General features: G+C 40.5%; 1 protein-coding gene across 1 annotated transcript; it reads left to right on the forward strand.

Annotated features, from left to right (window-relative positions):
* The first annotated feature begins 1,833 nt into the window (after nt 1–1,833).
* Nucleotides 1,834–25,693, forward strand: LOC139467610 (neuronal acetylcholine receptor subunit alpha-10-like). The gene is made up of 7 exons (XM_071249162.1): nt 1,834–1,921; nt 11,600–11,739; nt 12,844–12,888; nt 18,741–18,850; nt 19,726–20,261; nt 22,738–22,967; nt 24,223–25,693. The coding sequence occupies exons 1-7, from the start codon at nt 1,861–1,863 to the stop codon at nt 24,508–24,510; spliced, it is 1,410 nt and encodes a 469-aa protein (XP_071105263.1). The 5' UTR covers nt 1,834–1,860; the 3' UTR covers nt 24,511–25,693.
* Nucleotides 25,694–25,727: the final 34 nt, after the last annotated feature.

Consider the following 25,727-nt stretch of genomic DNA (forward strand, 5'->3'; position numbering starts at 1 on the left):
ATTGACCCTCAGTGAAATGGATTTTTAGGATTTGGCGTGCCTGTGTCAGATTTGATATGCATTTTTTAACCTTTACGTATAATTTGATCCGCCAGACAATTTACATGTGAACTGACTGGTGAATTACTACAGAAAAGTTAAAGATTTTCGATATTTATCCAGTCCACAACATACTGTTCACGCCGTGTCATTTGGTGACACCTGGGACGTGAGTCATGTGGTATACAATATGGATCTGATGTTTAAAAAGCTGCACGTGAAATACCGCCGTGATCAGGATCACACCCCAAAAGGCCACTTCATAGTCACCATAAAGGTATGGTAAGATGGTGCTGTCCAACAGGATCGAGGTCAATACCTAGTCATGTGTTATTGAAGGGGCGTTTTCACCAATACTGCTCCTTACCGAGACCGATTTTTGACAACATGATTTACATATTTATGAAGTACGTAAATACAGACACTCCAGATGCTCACTGTATTATATTAACATCTGTTAGCGAGGTGGTGGCACGTGGTCCTATGCAGAGAGCGCAGGTCACGAGTGAAGATTAGCAACGTTGGTTGCGAAGGGTATTTGGGTGGATGATGTGACTGTTAAATTTCTAGCCACGGGGGCAGCTTGGGTTGTATACTCAAGAAGTTGATGAGAATGAAATCGAGTGCACACCGAGTCCTCTGACCGCGAATAATGGTGTGGTTTGCGCATGATATCCTGGATGGAAATAACGAAATACAAATGAACTAATAGCATTGTTAATGGTCGGCTGATACTGTGAAATAAAACGCTGTGGGTCTGTCAGTTTTACACATCAGGACAATAATGACATTCCCAATCCTGCAAGAATGCCATAAAGATCAGTATTCACTATTTATTTGTAGAGGGCGATACAAGTAGAGATTTCCTTTTCAAACATACACTTCAGTATATAAACAACTGTGCCCTTCCTTACTCGCTACATTGATATATTAAATAATGAATCTGCTTAGGAAAAGAATAAACTCAATACAAAATCAATATTATTCAATTACCCATTAATATTAGATTAATATTTATATAAAATATTAAAGTCCACGTCAGTCCAACATCTTCTCAGTTGAAACTGATATAAAGAAGATGTTGGACTAACGTGGACTTTATCATTGTTTTATATATTACATGTACACCGAATGAACATTTACCTCATTTAAATATATAACATTAGTGGTCCCTTTGAGTTCGTTATAACTGTAGTTTACTGTATACTAATTATTTAGACAACACATTCCTATGCTACACCTCCATCCTTAAGAAACGATCTAATGTGAACCATGGATATATACAATTAAACGAAATTACCTGCAGTGATATGTTGCATTTATATGAAATCAAAAAAAGATCGATTTTCACTGCCCGTAGTTGTTTCCCAATCCGTATTAAAATGAGCTCTCCTACCTCAGTGGCTCAACATGGAGAAACAACAAATCTGTTTAAATGTTTCACGACAAGGCTTTCACACATCACATTAGACACCATCTGTTTGATAGTCAAATATTGTTGACAGCGTTGCTATAGTAATATGCATTGCCTCGTGAGAATACCCCCCAGCACCCTGCGTCCATTTGCCGTACGCACTGGGACTGGACTCCGACAGTCGCTGTTGATAATGCGCCTTCAGTCTCATTCTCAACAATCAAATATTAACGGTCTTTGTCATATTAGCTGTACGGACATCAGTGCCAGTGCGCGCACACCATCTGACCATAATAGTGTGCTACAAGCCGCCTGCAAACCTCAAATACCATCGATTTGGATTGTCTCTAAAGTTTCTTGACAATCCACGTGGTAAGGAAGAAGTTCACTCAGATTTATTATACGCGATGGTTTATGGAGGTACGCTGATGGCAGGTGTTGCACTTGTCATGCTCGTAGGAATGTTAGGTAAGTTAACTTCAAATTATCTATTTCTGATTATAAGCTGTACACGAGATGCGAGAGTCTTAACACAAGATTATCTCTGCTCAACAGCTGTTAACTATATTGGACAGTTGAATTTGTATTTAGTTTGATTCCAGGAGTAATTAATGAATGGTTCCTTGTAAGGATGTGTAATTATACCAGAGAGTGAAATGCTTTATGCGCCTGGGTGTGTGCTAATGGATGCTTCCATGTACAAGTATGTAATGACAACAGATTGACATGGTATATCTCCCGGCGTGTGTGTTAATGAATGCTTCAATGTGAAGCTGTGTAATTATACAACAGATTGACATACTATATGTGCCTTGGCGTATGTTAATGAATGCTTCCACGTGAAAAACTGTAATATACAACATATTGACATGGTGTATCTGCCGGTCTGTGTCTTAATGAATGCTTCCATGTGAGACTATGTAATTATACAACAGACTGACATGATGATATATCTGCCGGCCTGTGTCTTAATGAATGCTTCAATGTGAGACTATGAAATTATATAACAGATTGACATGGTATATCTGCCGGCCTGTGTCTTAATGAATGCTTCAATGTGAGACTATGTAATTATACAACAGACTGACATGATGATATATCTGCCGGCCTGTGTCTTAATGAATGCTTCAATGTGAGACTATGAAATTATATAACAGATTGACATGGTATATCTGCCGGCCTGTGTCTTAATGAATGCTTCCATGTGAGACTATGTAATTATACAACATATTGCCATGGTATATCTGCCGGCCTGTGTCTTAATGAATGCTTCCATGTGAGACTTTGTAAAAATTATTATATAACAAATTGCCATGGTATATCTGCCGGCGTGTGTCTTAATGAATGCTTCCACGTGAGACTATGCAATTATACAACAGACTGACATGGTATATCTGCCGGCGTGTGTGTTAATGAATGCTTCCATGCTTAATACTAATAATGTTGATGGTGATGATGATGACGACGACGACGATAAGAACAATCATACTCATAATCATTGCGTCAAACTTCACACACGTGCTCATAGCACCACAGTCAAACAAACCCGGCATGAACGTCAGTTACATTTTGCAGAATTTTCGCTCCACATGCTGTTTAGAAAGGTAAGTTTTCAGCTGACACTAAAATGCAGCGTTGACGATGTTTTGATGACTTCGGCTAGTTTGCTCCATCCAAGGCCGCAGTTGTTGGGAGATATTTAAAACCAAAAGGGAACTCAAAGTAACTTTAAGTGTATTTCACATGATCTGATCATGGATGTTGAGATATTTTGAGAATAAGAGAAATATGCATGAGGGTTCTAGCCTGGTGTTCTTTACTGAAACCAGGTTTTGTTGCCATATGAGAATGTTTAACAATGACTGATTAAACGTGCGTGCTGCTATCTGACCTGTTGCGAAACTTTGTTAAATGGTTTTGGATCACGGAAATCTTACAAATTTTTCACTGCATATGAATACTTTTCTTTTAACCCTGCGTATATGAGGTTTTCCATTCGTAAGTATCGGGCTGAAGGCAGTGAATTTTCCTTCATCTAAGAACTGATCTGATATCTGAGTGAGTGACTATAATTTTACGCCTGTTTTCTTTACAATTTTCCAGCAGTATCAATGCGGGGAACAACAGAAATGAGTTATTACACATTGTATCCATGGGGTGTGGGGTGTGTGTGTGTGTGTGGGGGGGGGGGGGGGGGGGTTGCTTTAATATTTTTCAATTCGTATCATTCATCATTTGCTGAACGTATGAACATTAGAATTGTTAAGATGACTCCCCCATATTGTTTGTTTGTTGTACATGACGGACGTCTGTAAATAATCGAGTCACGACCAGATTAACATCATGAGCATAGATCTAAACAACTGGGATACGATGACATGCATCAACAAAGTCAGCGAGCCTGACCACCCGATCCCGTTAGTCGCGATCTTTCGACAAGCACAGTTGCCTTTTACGGCAGGCATGTGTTGCTGAAGACCTATTTAACCCGGATGTTCACGTGTTCCAACATACTGTGATTTTATATAGTTATGGGTTGTATTTACGTTCAGTTCCTACAACGTGTACTTAAAAAAACACATTCTCATAGAAAACATTGCAAAACAAAACATGTCACGTTATCGTTGAAGTGATCTGTGTAGCTTCAGTGCATGAGCAATAGCGATAGAGAGTTAAACATGGGGGAAATGATGCAATGACATACACGTAGCTGAAGAAGTGCTCAGTAATGTGGGTGTTTCAAATACTACAAATGTTATGCACAGATTAGAGTTGCAACTGAATATTTCATGACCAATTAACGTACATCAGAAACATCTGTTGGGAATCCTTCCCATTGTTCTACTCATGCCGCTCAAGCTACAATGAAAGACAAAGAGCCTACATTTACTGCGACGAGTCCAATTTACTACCCGGGTACCAACCCCCTATTACCCGACCCTACCCGGGTACCCACTGTAGGTCTCAAGAGATACAAAATGTCCGATTGGGAATTTTTTTTCCACAGCACTTGCAAAACGTATTTAGATACATGTATTAAACGATCTGGTCATGCATACACTGAAATTGACTTAAGTTATATCTTTATTCAACCATGTCAGAAGGAATGGGTGCATAGTCAGAAAGAAATGCGAACATTAGTGACTTATAGTGTAACCATAGAGTTCTAGATAATTTTTGTCATTAAACTATATATCACATAACCATGGGTCCGGGTAGTCCTGTGGGTACCCGGGTCCTACTCAGTACCCACCCGACCCGTGTACCCGAGTTACCCGTCCCAGCCCTACAGTGTCCAACAAATGAAGAAACATCATATATGCACTCAACCCAGTAAAATAGTTGTCCTCTGTATATTTACGGTAGGGCACAGCTGGCCCTCTTCAAAGGATGTCTGTGTTTGCTTCTCATTACACCGATAGTCTGTGTAATCAGGCCATATTTCCGATTGTATTAAGGGAAAACATGGTGGGTAGGTCGACATATGACACACATTTCTGTGTTATGCTGCTATAAAGTATGAAAAAATTAAAATCGTTGACAAGGTACGTACCCTCTAGGGTTCGATCCAGCACAAAGTTTACGTGGTTTCAAGATAATTGCATTATATATATATATTTCTATTTATAAATGATCTGCTTTGCACATTGGGATATGTTGAAAATAGCCATAAAGGGGGAAAAGAGACACTTATTCAGCTATGAATTCGCATATGTAAGAACAATTAGGAATGAACTGGCACTCTTGTTTCAAGATAAAACAGGAATTAAAATAGATATAACAAGGGAGCCGGTTCTATTTGGGTGTCAGAAAGAAGGAACGATGTTGTACTAATTCTTAAATCTTAAATAATCTTACTAAATAGAGTATTTTAAAAGAAAATCCTCCGATATGGTTCCTTGTTTGATAATATAGGACAGGAAATATTGAAGGCCTTCCACTATCAGGTTATTCCTCGCTTAACACAATTATGAGCTGTTGGTATTCCTGTCCTCAGTTATTTTATGAAATGAGAAAATCTTGTATATTTATACGCTCTGAGAACAAATTGTTACTAAATACACCAATACATTATACATTACACGTCATCAAATCATACAATGCGTATTATACTTTTTGTCAGATACATATCTGCATTGTACAAATGCCATGCCTTTAAAGACGTGTTCATGAATTGTATTTGACAAAGATTCGTATGTAGACTATATTTACGTATATATAATGAATAATTAATATATATGAGATTCGTGTATGAGATACCTAAACAAAATTTATAAACATTTTTTAAATACATTCATTCGTAAACCAAGATAAACAATATAGGGCTTAAAGTGAAATTTATTAGTTATTGACTCTAATGGTAATATATTTAGGTATTCAAAGCCAGAAAAGGTTGATAAGGCTAAACTGCATATGTTCATTACCCTTATGGTCAAGATTTTAATTGACAATGTTCCGATATTGTACCTACCTTCGATTGTATACGGCAGGAAATACCGAATGCCTTCCACTAAAACAAATATTGATCTTATTCCTCATTTAAAACAAATTATGTTGGTCTTCCTATCCTCAGTAAGTTTATGTGCCGCCTACGTGGTCTTGTGGTAGAGCGTCCGCCCGGAGAGCGGAAGGTCCGGGGTTCGATCCCCTGCCGCGTCATACCAAAAGACGTTAAAAGATGGTACTTGTTGTTACCCTACTGGCGCTCGACATTAAGGGGCTAAAACAAGGACTGGTAGGCTCAGAGTCAGTATACTGTGTCTCAGTGGAGTATTCATGTTAAACTGCTAGCACTATAAATCGGCATCAGTCCGGACTAGTACAAGCAGCCACACAAACACGTACATGCACGTCGCTATATAAGTGCAATAATTTTGGACGCGACGTTAAACCCAATTTCACCTCACCTCACCTCACCTCACCTCACCTCACTTCAGTAAGTTTATGACAGCGAATCTTGTATATGAATACTCTCTAAGAACTATTTGATACTGAATACACCAACACATGATATGTTCTCAAATTAGACATTGCATGTTATACCTTTTTGTCAAGTACATATCTACATGCCATGCCTTGAAAACATGATCATGAAGTTCATCTGAAAAAACGAGTTGTATGTAAAATATAAGTATGTATATAATATATATGACATTTGTATATGAGCAAAGTATATATACGTCTTTGATATGAGGAACCTGAATAAAGTTTTTAAAGTATAATAAGAAAAATTAAAATGTACTCATAACTAACGTCGACGGATTCGTCAACCAAGTAAATCAATGTTAGGCCCAACGTGAAATTGACTATTTTGTGATTAACAAGGGAATATACAGCATTAGGTATTCAGTACCTATTAAGGGGTAATAAGACTATAATGCATATATACACAACTCTTATGTCCATTAAATTATTAAGAAGTGATTGTATGTCCACATATGTGACACCTTGTATAATCACATATTCAGACAAATAGTCACCACACTGAGAAACGAGTCTACTGAGCTCTGCCTAATATGAAACCACGGTCAGAAGGTTAGTAAACAGCGAATATACCATCCTGCCTTGTAGAAAGGACAGCATTGTAGCCTTGTCGGCAGTGGTGAAGAGAAGGGGTATCCTATTTCAGTTTTCGGATCAAAGTCACGTGTCATTCCTGACTTCCGCCTTGGGCAGTGTCACGCTCACCATTTTGAGACAAAAAGTTCAGTACGAGTTGGAGTGTTAGGTATATATTGGCTTTGTAATGTTGTTAATGTAACTGACAAACTTTAGAACATTGCAGCATGTAATCATTGAAGAAGAGAGGTGTGAGCAAAATAATATTTGTTTAGTTTATTTACCTGTCAATTGCCGCACTCAGCGATATTCCGGCTGGAGGACGGCGAACTGTAAATAGCCGATTCTTAACCAGACAATGCAGTGGTCGATATTATGAGCAACGATCCACGATGTCGGGGTACGATGACACGCAAGTCAACGAGTGAGTGAGTGAGTTGGGTTTAACGCCGCTTTTAACATTATTCCAGTTATATCACGGTGTGCAAGTCAACGAGCCTGACCACCAATCCATATGGTCGAATCTGTGCTGAGGGCTTATTCTAACCCGGAATCTCTTGTGTATGCATTCCTCGTTATTGCTGCTAATTCATCCTCTGTATCTCAAGGTCTTGCATTTTGGTAAACTTACACTAACCCCTGGATCGAGTCCGGTCGTTCTCTCGATCTCAATTACCCGCCCTTGATTTCTTTTGGCCATTTTCATTGGCTACGCTACTCATTCTAGCCATAACGGGGGGAAAGAGAATTTTTCAGCAATGAATTCGCATATGTAATACAATTACTCATTCTAGCGAACCAATCAGAATGCGAGTTTCAAACCAGCCTCAATGCAGGGTTAGGTCGGCAATGTCAACAACATGGCGGCCAGACTTATTAATCATGACAGAGTTTGCGAGGAATTCATCAAAACTGCCCGCACGCATAAGAAAGTCCTCAAAAATATATTTTCAGGTAAGGATGTCTTCATGTCCATTAAAACTGGCGGTGGCAAGTCCCTCCACCGTTTCCTTTATCTCTAAGTTTAATTGGTTTACCGAAATGCGTGCCCTGAAGATAGAGAGGATGCTGCATAATTGTGAAACGGATTTTTTAATAAATTCCTTTACAACATTATCCATATCTCACGTGATGCTTTTTCACCCAAACTCTTCTGATCGCCATGTTAAATATCTAGAACAACGCCATGAATACTTTCATCGTGCCCTTTTAAGGAGAGTGTTAAAATGTCATGCGACCGCTGATATATCCTCTGGTGGCGTGACAATGTGCTGTGGACTCTTGGTCACTCCTTTCGTCTGGACAGAGAACTTGGTTTATGTCAACATAGAATGCTTGACTGTAATGCAACATCGCCGCGAAATGCAATTAACTGCCACGATGACATCTGATCTGCTAATGGCATGTACCAAACCTCGACAAGACAATACATAGATAATCTCAACAAAATGGTCAGTTACTTCGAAATAAATTTATTTTGATATATTTGTTTGTTTGTGGCATCGATAGAAACTAAATCAGGTTAAACAGATAAAGATAGGTTGATAACGTACAATGTCGTATCACTTATCGTTCATGGGACAGCACTGTGTAGTATTCCTTTAAACCTTCAGTGGGTTTCAGTACTTTTGTTAGGCAATTTTCAGAAGCTCCAGTGGTCCCAAAGGCGTGAGTCATAGCAAGAACTGTAACATACTTTGTCCACATATTGAATGCGTGAATATCGTTTTACGCCGCTTTCAGCAATAAGCAAGCAATATCAAGACTCGTTACTCCATAAAATGGGCTTAAAACAGTTGTTCAGGCGTTAGTGATATGATATAGTCGGAATGAAATTTAACAAAGATTACTAATTATCATGGTTAGAATAATAAATAACACGTAGTCATGACGGAATTATATTATGTACTATAAAACAATGCATGCTATTCCTTACCTAGTTTGCTCAGCATATTCAGGTGTCAATTCGGAATAATTCAATGTGACCGTAATCGAAGAAATCTACATATCGTGATCAGTTTGACGGTGCGTATAAAGGGAAGATATGTGAAAATGATCTTACTTTAGTGGGGAGGCACGGGTGGCCTAGTCGTCTAAGGCGCCGCGATTCGCTGTGCAGAGTTGCGTCCCTTTGGCACGCCAGAAACCTATGATTGTGGGTTCGAATCCCGGTTCGCCCCAATTCTGTTTCTAGGTTTGTCAGCACCATACCCGTGCTCGTGGGTTTCACCGAAGTGGTAAACGTCTTAGACCTGCATCACTTCGGGCTTTCCTCCCACATTAAGCTGACATGCCGTGATATAACTGGAATACTGTTAAAAGCGGCGTTAAACCGTACTCACTCACTCACTCTTACTTTAGTTTTACAGTGTCTGCTATGTAAGATGACGTTATCATGTTAGTTCACTGCATTGTTTCATTGTCCATTTCTAAAGTATTTATATCAGTCAACGTTGATAGTGCCATTCGACATACTTGTAGGATTAATCCTGTTTTCTTTCATATCATCCCAGAGCATGACACTGTATTTACATTGAGAAACAGTGCAAGAGAACGTTTAGAAAGCACTCATCTATGAGGCATACGCATGTGGAAGCAAATATTGGCTCTTTCAGTTTTGTTTGAACTCCATACTTTCGTCAAACGTACAGTTAAATAACTTGCAGTAAGGCTCGAAAATGTTTCGTTTCAGATCAATGTAATTGATCAGAGTGAGTGAGTTTGTATGGTTTTACGCCGTTTTTAGCAATATTCCAGCAATATCACGGCCGGAAACATCAGAAATGGGCTTCACACATTGCACCTGTGTCGGGAATCGAACCCGGGTCGTAATTGATCAGCACAGAGTAATCCACTTGTTATTCTACAAAAAAAATTCGATAGTAAATCACGCCTCTTCGACAAGAATCGGTTTCTAAGTGGAACAACGCCTTAATTATGCACTTTTCTATTAGAGTTTAAAAAGCTCATTGTCAAATTTGATCCGACAGAAGAACCTCATTTGATCTTCTACTTTCACTTTTTGTATTAATTTCCGCTCTAAATGCTGGTATAATTACGATGAATGAAGAATACAACACCGACTGGTGTATTAACTAAAGGTATCACTGTTTTCTCACAGAGATAAATAACCGGTCCGTCACTTCATCAGTTCCGCCGTCACGAAATAACTACATCACACGGAGAAAGATAACAAGCTTCTCGCTCCCAGAGAAACATAATATGATTTTGCTGCAGTGTTGATCTGTGGCGATCCGGGTTAGAATAGGTCTTCGGTAACCCATGCTTGTCGCAACAAACGGATAGGGTGCTCAGATTCGCTGATTTGGCTCATACATGTCATCGTATCCCAATGCGTAGAGACCGCCTCCGTGGTCTAGTGGTAGAGCATCCGCCGGAGAGCGGAAGATCCGGGGTTCGACCCCCGGCCGCGTCATACCAAAAGACGTTCAAAGATGGTACTTGCTGTTACCCTGTTTGGCGCTCGGCATTAAGGGGCTAAAACAAGGAATGGTCGGCTCAGTCAGTATACTGTGTCTCAGTGGGGTATTCATGTTAAACTGCTGCATGGTATCTCAGTTGGCTAGCACTATAAATCGGCATCAGTCCGGGCTAGTACAAGAAGATACACACACGTGCAGGCACGTCGTTATATAAGTGCAATAATCTTGGACGCGACGTTAAACCTTATTTCACCTCACCAATTGCGTAGATCGATACTCATGATGTTAATAACTGGATTGTCTGATCCAGACTCAAATATTTTCAGACCGCCGTCATACAAGAGGAATAATGCGGCGCTAAACAACAAACAAAGTTCTGTATTATTCCACGAGGCGCTTATTCAATCACCAAAATACCATTTTTTGTGATACCCTATATTGTCCTGGCACTATGGTAGTGTATCACATTAATCTTTATACAGCTGAAAGGGGAAACGGCTGTAAAGGATTATATCAACGGTACATTATTAACAAAGGCACGAATATCGAGTTCCACAGTTAACAGATAAATAATGTTGGTCATATTTAGTCGCTTAGAACAGTATACCAGGTGTCGCTGTGCCCGGTGATCACATCTCGCTGTTGACGTAATGCTATAGCCACGTTCTATAGCCTCATTGTTTTCGATTAACATAGTGTTACTATCTGTAGTCTTTGGTACATTGAAACCATATTTCATTATGCAGCGATTATAAGGTTAACTGGTGTTCTATAAATGTTGTGTCCAGTTATGTTTCTCACCATAGTCTAACTGTTATATACTCAGAGTATTTTTATAATATAATTTTAAAATATTTAATAATATTTTATCAATCACTTGCTAGACATGATTCAGTATTATATTTATACTTTACGACATTTCTGTATTAGATTCGAAGCCACAACAAACAATTTCGTTTTTCTCTGCATTTTATTTATGAGAGGTGCCGATTTCTATGATAACTATTTCGGATGGAATCTTTTCTGTTGATTTGTATGTTGTTTTTTCTTAATGATGCTTTTAACAATACCTCATGAGAGATGAATATATCATTTTAGACACAAAAGTTTCCCCCTAATTCAGAATATGTACCTTTCCCATCAGTTACAGGAGTCCTGGGTAACCAGACAGCGTTGCTGGACAAGGTGTTCACCAATTACCACAGCGATGTGCGGCCGATCTGCGGGACAGATGCGCCTGTTGAGGTCAAAATCGGCATCGCGATCAGACAGGTCATTGAACTTGTGAGTGTAAAGAAAATTTATTATTTTAAAATGTAGGATTTCTCCAACTGTATATAGTTTATCTGTAGTTGTTATTATTCTTATTGTGTAGGGCCGAACATGTTGACAGGTGTCATCACTGATTTTCTGTTATCCAATCAAGACTGATTATTCTCTTGCATTGACAGCTTATATTTACATGTACATATACAGTTGGACAAATATGGGGGAACACACGTTATTCAATAAGGCCCCGGGTGGAATCTAGTTTACTTCAAAATTCACAATCTGATCTTCATCGATGTGCAAATGGGGTGACATGTCAGAAAACGTGTGATTATTTTGAACTTATACAGCAGGTGCGTTTCGCATAACATACAAAAGGTCTTCAAACCTCTGTTAAATGTCAGTGCCCATAACAGGCACACGTGCATAAGGTGAGATATAGAGAATCTCACCAAAGTGTCTTTTGATATCACATATATCAACACGAGTTGATAAAAGTGGAAAAATTCCGAGGCTTGCCGAGGATTTTTGCCACTTTTATCAACGAGTGTTGATATATTTGATATCAAAAGACACGAGGGTGAGATTTTATTTATCATCCAACATATCATTCTTTCAACTTTTTCCATTTGTAGACAGTAATTAGCAGTGTCTTCAGTGTAAAAAGTACTGCAAACAGCTTCAGTAGCAGAGCCATTAGTGATGTCATTTGATTGTGACGTCATGGTAACCAGTGACGTCACAATGGTCTGCAAAGCATTGTGATGTAATTTCATTGCAGCGATATCTACAGTGTAGATATCGTTTGATCTCATCCAAGCGATATCTCCTGTGGGAGCCAGTTTTGGATGATAAAATGATGTATCAGAATGTTTCAGTAGTCTTTAAGTGGTATGTCCAATGCAAAATTATTTCATAACAATTGAAAATGACAATGGCGACATTTGAACAATAAACTCCAAAGAACCATGACTCCGAACAACGTCAAATACTGGGGGGCGTAATGTCAGGTTTCTAATTTATATGAACATTTGCTGTACTTTACCTGATTCCTTTGAAAGGAAAACTTGACGCTATTGCATTAACCTCTGTATGCCAAATATTTCTCCTTCTTTCCAGGATGAACCAAAACAAATATTGACAATCAACGCCTGGCTTCGATTGGTAAGTGCGGCTGCATCCGTTATTGAATCATTCACGTTTATACTAAGGTTTCCAAATAGAAACCCAATACCCTCGCACAACTGTTTCTGTTACCATTGTTCTAACTGCCCGGGATGACATTGCTTTCTGAACATTCTGGTCGTTTGTTTAGTGTGAAATGACGAACGATTGCTCTGGTACTCTATATAATATTTGAATTCCAAAGGTGCTAGAGGTGCCATAGGTGCGGACGAAAGAACAGTGATTGACAACGGGATGGTTGAATCGTGGATACTGAACACACATAAACTGCGCTTTATCTCAATTAAGATGACGAGTGTTTGTTAAATGGGTTTGGTAACAATGGTTTTTGAATAAAACATGTGGGATGAATATTGGCATTCCCTTATCGGTAGAGGTTTCGATGTAATCTTCTGACAAGCCTGTGTCATACCGTATTGACAAACCGTGGGGTACGTGAATGAATCTGTGTTTGAATTTCTTCGTACACCACGTGTTGAAATTGAAGGTTTATTGATATATTTTAATGTTAACAAAATTAAAGCGACTAAAACCATTTCCATAAACATAAGAAATCATTACTAAAAGCAGGGTCCTTTGTACGATTCCGACTATGTCTTGATCATGTGTTTATGAATCACTCTCAAATAGTGATGATACGGGTAGTTCGTGAAAAGGTAAGGGCGTTCTGCCCCAATGAATAAACACGGGAATAGGGAATTGCATCGGACATCAGTTTGGTCTCTGGTGCGTCAAATATGATTTCAATCCGCATGGTGAGGGAGTGAGTGGGTTTGGTTTTACGCCACTATTAGCAATATTCCAGCAATATCACGGCGGGGGACACCAGAAATGGGCTTCACACATTGTACCCATGTCTGGATTCGAACCCGGGTCTTCAGCGTGACTAGCGAACGCTTTAACCACTAGGCTACCCAACCGCCCCCCAAACCGTATGGATTTCAGCAACACCAGTGACCGTGAGTAATAACAAGCGGCTGTTATTCGTCCCTTGTATTATTATTCTGTACCGTATCAAAGCGTATGTTCCAACTAATGTCAGCTGATGATCAACATGAACTTTTTCGAAGACTGAATGTGCATTATCTGCATATTAATGAATTTGCAGTGTATAAACTGCAAATAAATAAGGGCTGAGAAATAATTTTACACACACGAAACTATCATCATTATTAATACATAAATCATTCAATAATCACATTAATTCATCACAAGTTACTGGTCCGCGAGCCTTTGCTTCCTGCTCTGAAAATTAACGGCAAGTGTGTTTATTCAGGTTGATTAGTGTTAATCTATTTTATTCCCACTGAGGAAAACCCCTCGTACGTATCATTCAGTCTGAATCGACAAGGGACATCCATGTACGTCGTTTTCGTTTGAAACAAATGAGTTATTATATCTCTTGGGAGATTAGACATATACACTCTTCAAAAAAAGGAACGCAGGTAGATTTTTAGTAAATTTATTGTACCTAATAAAGTCGATATATTTGATATATTTATGTCATAGATACAAATATCAAATTTTGAGCTCGATAGTCACATGTTGTCGTTGTACAAAGGCATTGAAAACTGTTCATTGTCATGTCACATAAGGCCACAAGCTTGCTCTGAACTCTGGGCAGCAATCACGGCTCTGCATCTCCTCGGCACTGACTTGATAAGTGTACGAATTTTGTCCTGCGGAATTCTGCGCCATTCTGCTTGTAACCCGTTAGCCGGTTGTGGAGTGTCTGCGGCGTCTTCAGACGTTGACGTACACGCCAATCGAGTTCATTCCAGAGGTGTTCGATTGGGTTGAGATCTGGAGATCTCGACGGCCAGGGCAAGCGTTGATGTTTGCATTATGACGGTAGTCTACCGTGACACGAGCTTTGATTCCTGTAGCGATTTGCTGTCAAATTGCCCTGAACCACAGCCAAGTCAGATCTCGTGGTGTAGGATATGGCCCCCCACACCATGACACCACCGCCACCGAAATTGCCGCATTCACGTACACAAGGTGGGGCAAAACGCTCATTTCGACGACGATAAACACGTTGTCTTCCCTCTCGCCGGTGAAGAAGAAATCGTGATTCATCGCTAAACCACACTAGTCTCCTGTTTCTCAAATTCCATGGCTGTAAGGTATGGCACCAACGCAAGCGTCGCTGTCGATGGATCTGTTGTAAAACAGGGACGATAATTGGTCGTCTTGGTTCGATTCCAGCCTCGCGAAGATGGTTCTAGACAGTCTGGTCCACTATCCTCCTCAAACCAGGGATGCGTCCTGCAGTCTCCGTAGCTGTGGCATTGCGTTGACGTAGGTGGAACAGTCGAATGTAGCGATCCTGTGCAGGGGTGGTAACTCTTGGTTGGCCGGTTCTCGGACGGTCTGCGGTGGAATTGAACTGTGTGTATAGGTCCCAAAGGCGGCAAATGGTGCCGTGGTGGACGTTGAAGTGACATGAAAAAGAAGACTGCGATTCCCCTCTTTGGATACGTCCTGTGGCGATGTTCCGATCGGCAGCGTTGAGTCTCGGCATTTTCGAACTTGAATAATGTTGAAAATTGAAAGACAAATTATTAGTTTATGCTTGCCCTTTTATAGCCACTACCCCGAGTTACGAATGCCATAACTTGAACGTGCTTTTGCTTTACTGTTTCCCTCCATGACTTTTTTTAACAAGAGTGAAAACAATGCTCTTTAAGACTTTTCAAATCGACAATGGCTGCGTTTTGACGCACCGTTTTTCGAATATCAGGCCACCAGCATTTTCCAATAACATTTATCCAATTTACATACCGGATTTTTTTGTGTAGTCAGGTTCAATGAACTACATCTTCCTGTGCGTTTCTTTTTTTTTTGAAGAGTTTATGTGAGCGAGTTAACATTTAACGTCGCATGTGCATTATTTCAGCCACATACCGACGAGAACAAGTTGATATATTCACAATTTAGTCATGAATACAAATTTACATTTAAAAACAAATTTATCAAACATAGTTAGGCATTATAATATTATCTATAACTGTTTAAAACACGGGCTATAAGCCATCAATAAGCAAAGCTAGGCCATATCGCTGGGGATCGTGGGGACTTTCGATGCATCAGCTTCCTGCAAGTTACCCAAGCAGGATCTACGTCATCACTTTAGCCACTAGTGATTGTGAACTATACTAGCCAATATTAAACAATACTCAGCAATGAGTCAAGCAATATATTCTTGATGGTGAGCCTTCTATCACAAGGGATACACTTAGGAGGTTCGTCTAGTCTGTTGTAAGCAGATATGCGTGGGTAAACCGACTGTGGCCAATGCGACATCGTCGCAAAACGACCTCATCATGTCTTTACTGGCAACCCAAGTAGGTATGACCGAGAGTATAACTCTTGATAGTTGGTTCGAAATCGCTGTACGGGATAAGTAGTGGAGATAACGGTTTGTCAAGAGCTGCTTTAGCTGTAGAGTCTCTTCGGAACACTACAATCAATTGGAGGCACATGACAAAGAATTCGGTGGTCAGCATCACCAGATTGGCCCAGCATCACCAGATAGGGAAAGTTTATAGATTGATACATATATAAAAGACATTCAGAATAATTTTATTTGTAAATAACAAACGTTTGTGCGAAATATTGTATGCACAAGGCATGACATTCTACCGCCCGTCTAGGCAAAGTTAGGGTCGAAGTGTTGTGTTGGACTAAGGAACACTATTGCAGGGTCCAGCACCCTCACCTTCCTCTGCCGCCACAGGGACGTAACCCACCGCAAACAGGTTGCCCGATTCGGTCGCCTCTTACGACCAGCAATGGGGTGCTGGGGACACATTCTACCCCGGGGCCCCACGGGGAGACATGTATCTATTGAGACGGTCCCAGATAAGGTTATTTGGTTCAAAGATAATTTTGAATCCAGACCAAAATGACAATGATCAGGCAAAGGTTCACCACACTAATATCAGGTCTGTCCCTTTGCGAATACTTATTATTATTTACACTATATATTCATAAACGACCTTACAACCGCTTTCACGAATGTGATGTTCAAGTGTATAAGTACATTTATACCATTAAGCTATTTGGACGTCACTGTGGGATCACAGGTGGTCCCTGGAGACATACCCGGTGACTTGGTTCACCGTTCCCTATGGCGCGCGACGTGGCACATAATTGTTTTGTCATTGGTATTCTAGTCCAGACTCAATTATTAACCAAGGCAACCAAAGCTCAGGTCAGAGCATTGTCATGAGTGACAGGTATCGTGATTCACATGTCCCGTGTCTTCGGCCAGTGTGTTGTAATGAGTAACGGGTATCGTGATTCACATGTACGTGTCTTCGGTCAGTGCATTGTCATGAGGTACGGGTATCTTGTATTCGGTCAGTACCGTGTCTTCGGTCAGTGCGTTGTCATGAGTAACGGGTATCGTGATTCACATGTACCGTGTCTTCGGTAGGTGCGTTGCCATGAGTCACAGATCACATTATTCACATGTATCGTGTCTTCGGTCAGTGCGTTGTCATGAGTGACAGGTTTTATAATTCACATGTACCGTGTCTTCGGTCAGTGCGTTGTAATGAGTGACAGGTACCGTGATTCACATGTACCGTGTCTTCAGTCAGTGCGTTATCATGAGTGACAGGTACCGTGATTCACATGTACCGTGTCTTCGGTCAGTGCGTTGTCATGAGTGACAGGTACCGTGATTCACATGTACCGTGTCTTCAGTCAGTGCGTTATCATGAGTGACAGGTACCGTGATTCACATGTACCGTGTCTTCGGTCAGTGCGTTATCATGAGTGACAGGTTTTATAATTCACATGTGCCATGTCTTCGGTCAGTGCGTTGTCATGAGTGATAGGTATCGTGATTCACATGTACCGTGTCTTCGGTCAGTGCGTTGTCATGAGTGACAGGTACTGTGATTCACATGTACCGTGTCTTCGGTCAGTGCGTTGTCATGAGCGACAGCTTTTATAATTCACATGTACCGCGTCTTCGGTCAGTGGGTTGGCATGAGTGACAGGTACTGTGATTCACATGTACCGTGTCTTCGGTCAGTGCGTTTTCATGAGTGACAGGTACCGTGATTCACATGTACCGTGTCTTCAGTCAGTGCGTTGTCATGAGTGACAGGTACTGTGATTCACATGTACCGTGTCTTCGGTCAGTGCGTTGTCATGAGCGACAGCTTTTATAATTCACATGTACCGCGTCTTCGGTCAGTGGGTTGGCATGAGTGACAGGTACTGTGATTCACATGTACCGTGTCTTCGGTCAGTGCGTTTTCATGAGTGACAGGTACCGTGATTCACATGTACCGTGTCTTCAGTCAGTGCGTTGTCATGAGTGACAGGTATCGTGATTCACATGTACCGTCTCTTCAGTCAGTGCGTTGTCATGAGTGATAGGTATCGTGATTCACATGTACCGTGTCTTCGGTAGGTGCGTTGTCATGAGTCACAGATCACATGATTCACATGTACCGTGTCTCCGGTAAAAACGTTGACGTGAGAGACAGGTTTCGTGATTTGCATCTACCGAGTCTCCGGACAGTGTTGTTGTGGGAGACGACTATCGGAGGCCAACTTATTCATCACAAAAACACCTGCCCGCCCTCTACTACCAAATGTATCCACCCCTCCGGAACAGTGTCACTATTTACTGTTTTCAAAAATTATACCAACAGAATGTTCACATTTGAGCAATATAATCCAAATGTTCTTCATGATCGCGGGGATCATGACGTGAATTGAAAGCCTGTCCCATAAAAAACAATTGTATTATTTATTACAATTTATTATTAATAATTTAAATGAACGTTAACTGACATATTTCTTTGTAGAACTGGTACGACTGTCAGTTCACGTGGAACGCCACTGAGTATGGCGGCATCTCATCACTTATCCTCCCCTATGCCAAAGTTTGGACACCGGATATAACCCTTTATGACAAGTGAGTAGGCTATACGCAAGTGTGTTTGTGGCTCAACCCTCAGTGTTAAAATTCCATTCAGTAAAAGTGATATGATCGCCATCGTTTGTTTAAAGACTCATGTTATGATCTAAATTGTCAAAATAGACGTTCCTCTATTAATGCAACGTTTCGATAACACGTTATATCCAAATGTACCAGTTTCACCAATTCTATGGTTTTATTGTCCAGCGTGTGCTTGAATTATATACCTTAATATGTCTACAGCAGTACCAATTTTGTGCTTTCATTGGCGTTTTTGTTTTAGTTTCTTTCTCAGCATGTACACTTTTCTGTCCTCATCTTACAATTCCTCATTCATATATATAAATATATATATCATGTTTATGCAGTAGTTGTAGATCTTCTTGAAGGTTGGGATTAAAATTGGTCTTCAGAAACCTATGCTTGTCGTAAGAGGCGACTAACGGGACGGGTGGTCAGGCTCTCTGACATGGTTGATGCATGTCATCATACCCCAATGCTGTAGATCGACGCTATTGATGTCAATCGCTGCCTTGTCTGGTCCATGTACAGACCACAGTTATAGCTGAAATATTGCTGAGAACTGCATTACGTAACACTGACTCAAGGTATCCTATCTTAAAAAAAAAACAAGCAACGTAGTAGAGATGTCGTGCTGTGAATGTATATCCACATGTTACAATATACGTATGGCATGTCGTCGCTTTCACGGGTGCCCTCCCTTTCACATGTGCTCTCAAACTGACACTTGTTCACTTCTTCAAACGTACGTCTCATCGTAATAATGTCATCAGACCCTCACCCCCTGCTTCTGTCTCGCTCTTGCATGACCTGTACTGCTCTAATTATTTCTCCTGGACGTCATCACCCAGCGCCGGGGATGAACTTGCTGGACTCAAGGACTACCGCCCTCTCATCAACTCAGACGGCTCTGCCAGCTACAACTTCCCAACCATCATACAAAGCCTCTGCAAAGTCGACGTCACCTACTTCCCCTTCGACATTCAAACGTGTGCTCTCAAGTTCGGCTCTTGGGCCTACCACGGACTCCAGGTCAACTCAACCAATAGGGCCAGTGCGGGGGACATGTCCAACTTCAAAGTCAACACCGAGTGGGACCTGGTGAGTGTTCCCGTGGAACGACATGTAGTGTACTACGGTTGCTGCCCGGAACCCTATCCTGACGTGACGTTCTACGTCAATCTAAGACGCAAGCCGCTGTTCTACACGTTGAACCTGCTGTTTCCCTGTATACTGATCACAACCGTGGCTCTGCTGGGTTTCCTGCTGCCTCCAGACTCCGGAGAGAAGGTGTCGCTGGAGATCACCGTGTTGCTGTCTCTGGCTGTGTTTCTGCTGGTGGTGTCTGAGACGTTACCGCCAACGTCAGAAAACTTCCCTTTGATAGGTACGTTCTAAAAACCAACCTCTTGCTACGTTTTACCCTATGCCACATTTGGATTTGACATTCGCACAAGGTCTGTTAGGATTCCACTCCCTGTAACCTCACGTGTAAGAGCAAACTGTCATGTATCGTGGCTCATAATTACGCCGATCATATGCCTGGTCTAGAGGATAGAGCGTCTGTATAGCTCCAACCGAATCTTACCAAAAGATTAAAACGATGATACTTGTTGTTACCCTGCCTCTCGGTATTAAGGTGAGGTGAAATGGGGTTTAACGTCGCGTCCAAAATTATTGCACTTATATAGCGACGTGCATGTATGTGTGTGTGTGTGTGGCTGCTTGTACTAGTCCGGACTGATGCCGATTTATAGTGCTAGCTCACTGAGATACCATGCCGCAGTTTAACATGAATACCCCACTCAGACACAGTATACTGACTCCGAGCCGACCAGTCCTTTGTTTTAGCCCCTTAATGCCAAAGGGTAACAACAACATCGAACGCCGGACCTTCCGCTCTCCAGGCGGACGCTCTACCACTAGACCACGGAGGCGGTCCTCGGTATTCAGGGATAAAACAAGTACTTCGGTTCGGAGTCTGTTTACTGTGTCTGCGTGCGGTGTTCGTGTTAAACTGCGGCGTGGCACCTCAGTAAGCTAGCAATATAAAACTTGTATTAGCCCGGACTAGTACAAACAGTCACACACACACACACACACACACACACACACACACACACACACACACACACACACACACACACACACACACACACACACACACACACACACACACACACACACACGTGCATGCAGTTCGCTTTATAAATGCAATAATCTTGAACGCGACGTTAAACCCTTTTCCCCTTCACCTCACCACATTTAAGCCTCTCGTTCAGCGTGACCCAGTTTCGATTATTTACAGACCGCCTAATAATGCTGACTGTTGCGTTAAGAACACTCACTCACTCACTCACATCAAAAAAGAAAATCTTGTCAGATTTCGCTTATGATCGCGGAACCGTATCTCTCTGCTGTCCCCTATAAACGATTTTGATATTGACTAGTCGCTGCACATCGTGTTTTGCTAATAGATCCCCGATCCAAATCTACATCGCACTTTATATTCTTCCGCAAAGTGAAAGCAACTGGATCTAACGACAAATGCAACTTGATCCACTTCCAAAGACACTTGTTTTTAAATACGAATACTTACATCCTAGATCGTACAACGATATATTTACTTATCGGAAACCAGATTTTTTTATCCGCCAAATCCGTACCCTCGCGATAGTGTACCCCGATATGTACATACAATGTTTTAGGGTCGAAAACATTAGTACACATATTTGAAGGCAAGTGTTTTAGGAAGAGAATCGTTGTTGCATTCTACTGTTAATGTACAGCATCAGGATCGACAGCCACAACAAGAGACTACCAATTCATCCTGTACATAAAACCCACATTTAACACTCACGAAAAATGTATGATATTTTCACGACAAATTTATGATATATTTAAATTAGTCATTGCATATTGGGGGTGTTGAGGTAGCCTAGTGGTTAAACGTTCGTCTCTAACATTCGTATACTATGTGAAGCCCATTTCTGGTGGTCCCGCCGTGACTAATATTGCCAAAAGCGGTGTAGAATCCACTCACTCTGCATGTAATGAGACCATTAATGTGCATGGCTGAAACATAGAGGGGCGTGTGAAGTTGACAGTAGCATGGGTAGTATCCTCTATGTAAGGTGGGTCTTTTGGTTTCTTTAATGCTGTACACTGACCGACAAAAATATATCTTCTGAAGCAACAGATACCTTTGTTTTGTCTAGTTGATACATACGAGATTGAACATATATGACTTTTGTTGTTTTGTAAACGTAAATGTATTAATAACTAGTTTGGCAATTTGACATCGTTGGAAGCATTACCAATACAATGCTAAATACGAAGTGTGAACGCCAGAGAATAACCAATCTCATTGTCCTCCATAGAAATCTATGTCTGCATGACAAAAACATACTAGCTGACATCCTGAGTGATCTTGAGACGTCATATCTTTATGAATACCCTTAACCGTCACAGGAATCGGCCTCACAAAAACATACCAGTGGGTATCCTAAATAAGAGCGACAAAACCTTTTCCATATTCATTCGACTGTACGAATCCGACTATATTAGGAGCATGTGTTTATGAATCACTATCAAAAAGTGATAATACCAGGTGTTCGCTAAAAGGTGAGAGTACCCTGCCCAACCGGAGACACCCGTCACGAACACAGGCACAGGCTAGTCAATTTGTTTTGGAAAAAGCACGGGAACATATGACACAAGTCAAAATAGGGAATAACATCGGACATCATTTTGTCACTGATGCGTCAAATTTGGAAATGTCCTCCACATGTCTACCATAAAACAGAGATGTTCACACAAAATACCTTTGTAACTACTATGAGACCACTAAATACCGTCCACAGGAATCTACTTCTGCCTGTCTATGATGCTGGTGACCTTCTCCACGGTCCTCACAGTGCTCGTGCTGAACGTGCACTTCAAAGGTCAACATGGCATCGGTGTGCCACGGTGGGTGAAGAGTCTGTTCCTTGAGACGATTGCGCCGCTCCTTTGTGTCAAGAAAGAAATGGCAGTCCACCCAATCAAGATAGCGGTCAATGGTGACCTTGACCTTTTTCTCCAAGATCATGCGGTAAGAGATTTAGGGCAGAATTCTTAATCAATCATTAAGAATTAGGCATTAGTCATTAAAACATACTATTCATTTGTGATATGTGTAATTTAATATGAATTGCTCACAACCGGGTCCTATTTCATTACAGACAAAATACCTTCAAAGTTTATGTCGTGATGATCAGGTAAAATTCTAACATTATCACCATATTTCTTTTAACCTTTTTATACATTGTCTGCATTTATCTAGCATCTAGATGTTACGTTTCATGATTCTCCAATCCATTAAAGATAGTTCTTGTTGTGTTTATAACGGATGTTTTGCTTTTAGTTCCAAGTTGTTACGTAGTTGCGTGAAGATACAACCAAGATACAACCGTATGTTGTATATCACCTAAATATATAAACTTCTATCACCTCAATCCGACATTTGTAGTGTTTCTTAGTATTTGTATTCCTAAATGTGCAACACGTTTGCCGTCTGTTTGATGCAAAATTTGCTGAGTTCTAATACCACATCGGTGCCCCGAGAAATCCACTGATATATCAGTCTTAAAGCCACAAATAGCGGGGACACAGATTATGGACTTCACACATTGTACACGTGAGGGGAATTGAACCTGGACGAGCCAATGTGTTAAACACGAGGCCATCCTACCGCTCTCGAAGTGATGAATGTGTACGACCTGTGTCAATGTGGGCATATCTCCAGCGTTAATCAAGCATCCACTTATCTATCGCAACACCAGATAAAGGTGTTATAACTGTACACTATGACCTCCATATATATATATATATATATATATATATATATATATATATATATATATATATATATATATATATATATATATATATATATATACACACACATATATATATAAATATATATATATATATATATATATATATATACACACACACACACACACATATATATATATATATATATATATATATATATATATATATATATATATATGGGCGCGAGTGGCCCAGTCATCTATGTATCCCCGTCTATTTATATATATATATATATTCGCTGTGCAGGCCTATAATGGTGGGTTCAAATCCCAGTTCGCCATGTTTCTAGGTTTGTCAGTACCATACCCGTGTTTTTTAACGTCTGAGACCTGCATCACTTGCGAGATTTCCTCCTACATTAAGCTGACACGCCGTGAAATAACTGGATTACAGTTCAAATCGGCGTTAAACCCAAATTACTCATTCCCTCACTAACTTCATCTGACTTATGTATCACCCATTCATTTCAGGATGATTTGAACAAGACAAATCAAAATGGAGTAAATCGTTTCGACTCTCGCGAGACTGAGGTGCAGGAACTTCGCCAGTCGTCTCCCTTGCAAAAGGTGATGAAAGAACAACTGGCGGTTCTAAAGAAGATCAACACTCGGTACGCCGAGAAGCATAAAATTGAAGCTATTGGGGAGGAGTGGAAAAAAGTCGCAATCGTGATGGACAGATTGTTCCTGGTGGTATTTTTCCTACTGTCTGTGATTGTTACTTTGGGTATTTTGCTTCAGTGTGTTAACAGTGGGTGACAGCTACGATGACCAGCAGCACACAGTACAAACAATGCATGTCACACGTGCCGTCAACACATGAGCGAATGGGACTTTACACCCTATAGACGGACATATTACAACATTGATATTCCCGGACAGCTGTCCATTCACGATGTAACACACTCAACGTGTTCCTGGGTAGATATGGTAGCAGCAGGGTCTCCATGTCATATGTAGACTCCCTGTATCAGTGAGCCTCACCCATCTGATAAACCGCCTCCCTCAGTCTGAATCTATCGCCATCGACATCTCCATATGAAAATGATTTTGGACGACATTTTTAAATATTCTAGAAAAAAAATATCAATATTTGGATGCATTTATTAAAAAATATATATTGTAAAAGGAACATTCACTGTTGATTACTGGTTGGTTTTGAAAATCGGAGCCAGTAGCGATAAACAAGAGAGCGTGTCAACGAAATCGCTACCAGTAAGCGCCATGGATAAACATGCCACACTTGGAACTATCTGTGATCAGGATCCCTAGCCTTCGAGTAGCATGAGTTAAAAGGAAGGTGTAAGCTGATACTTGAGCAATTTTTAACGATAGTTGTGAAACTGAATTGCATCTTACTAAAGCGTCCTTGTCACTCATGTCCCAAACCAGTTAGAATTTTTCAAATATTAAAACTGTTCAGGGTTCTTGCATTGTAAAAAATGTTGTTGTTTTGTTTTATTTTGTTTGTTTTTGTTTTTAAAAATAGTTATTCGATAGTCAAGTATTTGATACGGGTGTCATAGTTGTATTTTGGACCTTGTGTTTGCGATGTTTCGCCAACTGTTTTCAGCACAGTAACGTTTCAATAACGTTGTAATTTTGAGGTCAAATCCGATGTTTTTTCAAGTGTATACTTCCCGGAAATGTAGTTAGCCCAATTAATGTGTATTGCGATATTTCTAGATGTCTGCCATAAGAGATGTGATGAGAAACAAAGGCCCTTAAGCTATCTGGTTGGAATAGACGATGACGGGAGGGATACATATGTACGGATATATTCCTACATACCGTGTCTGACCATGTAGATCGTACACTAGTGTATGTACTTATATTCGTATACTCTAAGCCATACGCTAATATATGTGACTGTATCGACAGAGGTCTGTTTCATGGTAAGATAAACCATACAAGTTTAACAAGTTCTTGACAATCTGTTCAAGGCAGATAAAGAAACATTTTCTGTTTGTCCAGTT

This window comes from Haliotis cracherodii, unplaced genomic scaffold, assembly GCF_022045235.1.
Source record: "Haliotis cracherodii isolate W230 unplaced genomic scaffold, xgHalCrac1.p SCAF_1, whole genome shotgun sequence".
NCBI lineage: Eukaryota > Metazoa > Mollusca > Gastropoda > Lepetellida > Haliotidae > Haliotis > Haliotis cracherodii.

What these genes read in the sequence shown, in the direction of transcription:
- LOC139467610 (XM_071249162.1), top strand. Translation starts at nt 1,861, where the DNA reads ATGGTTTATGGAGGTACGCTGATGGCAGGTGTTGCACTTGTCATGCTC. An exon ending in CATGCTCGTAGGAATGTTAG is followed by an intron (nt 1,922 to 11,599) that starts GTAAGTTAACTT and finishes CTTTCCCATCAG; the next exon opens with TTACAGGAGTCCTGGGTAAC. An exon ending in TTTTTCTCCAAGATCATGCG is followed by an intron (nt 22,968 to 24,222) that starts GTAAGAGATTTA and finishes CATTCATTTCAG; the next exon opens with GATGATTTGAACAAGACAAA.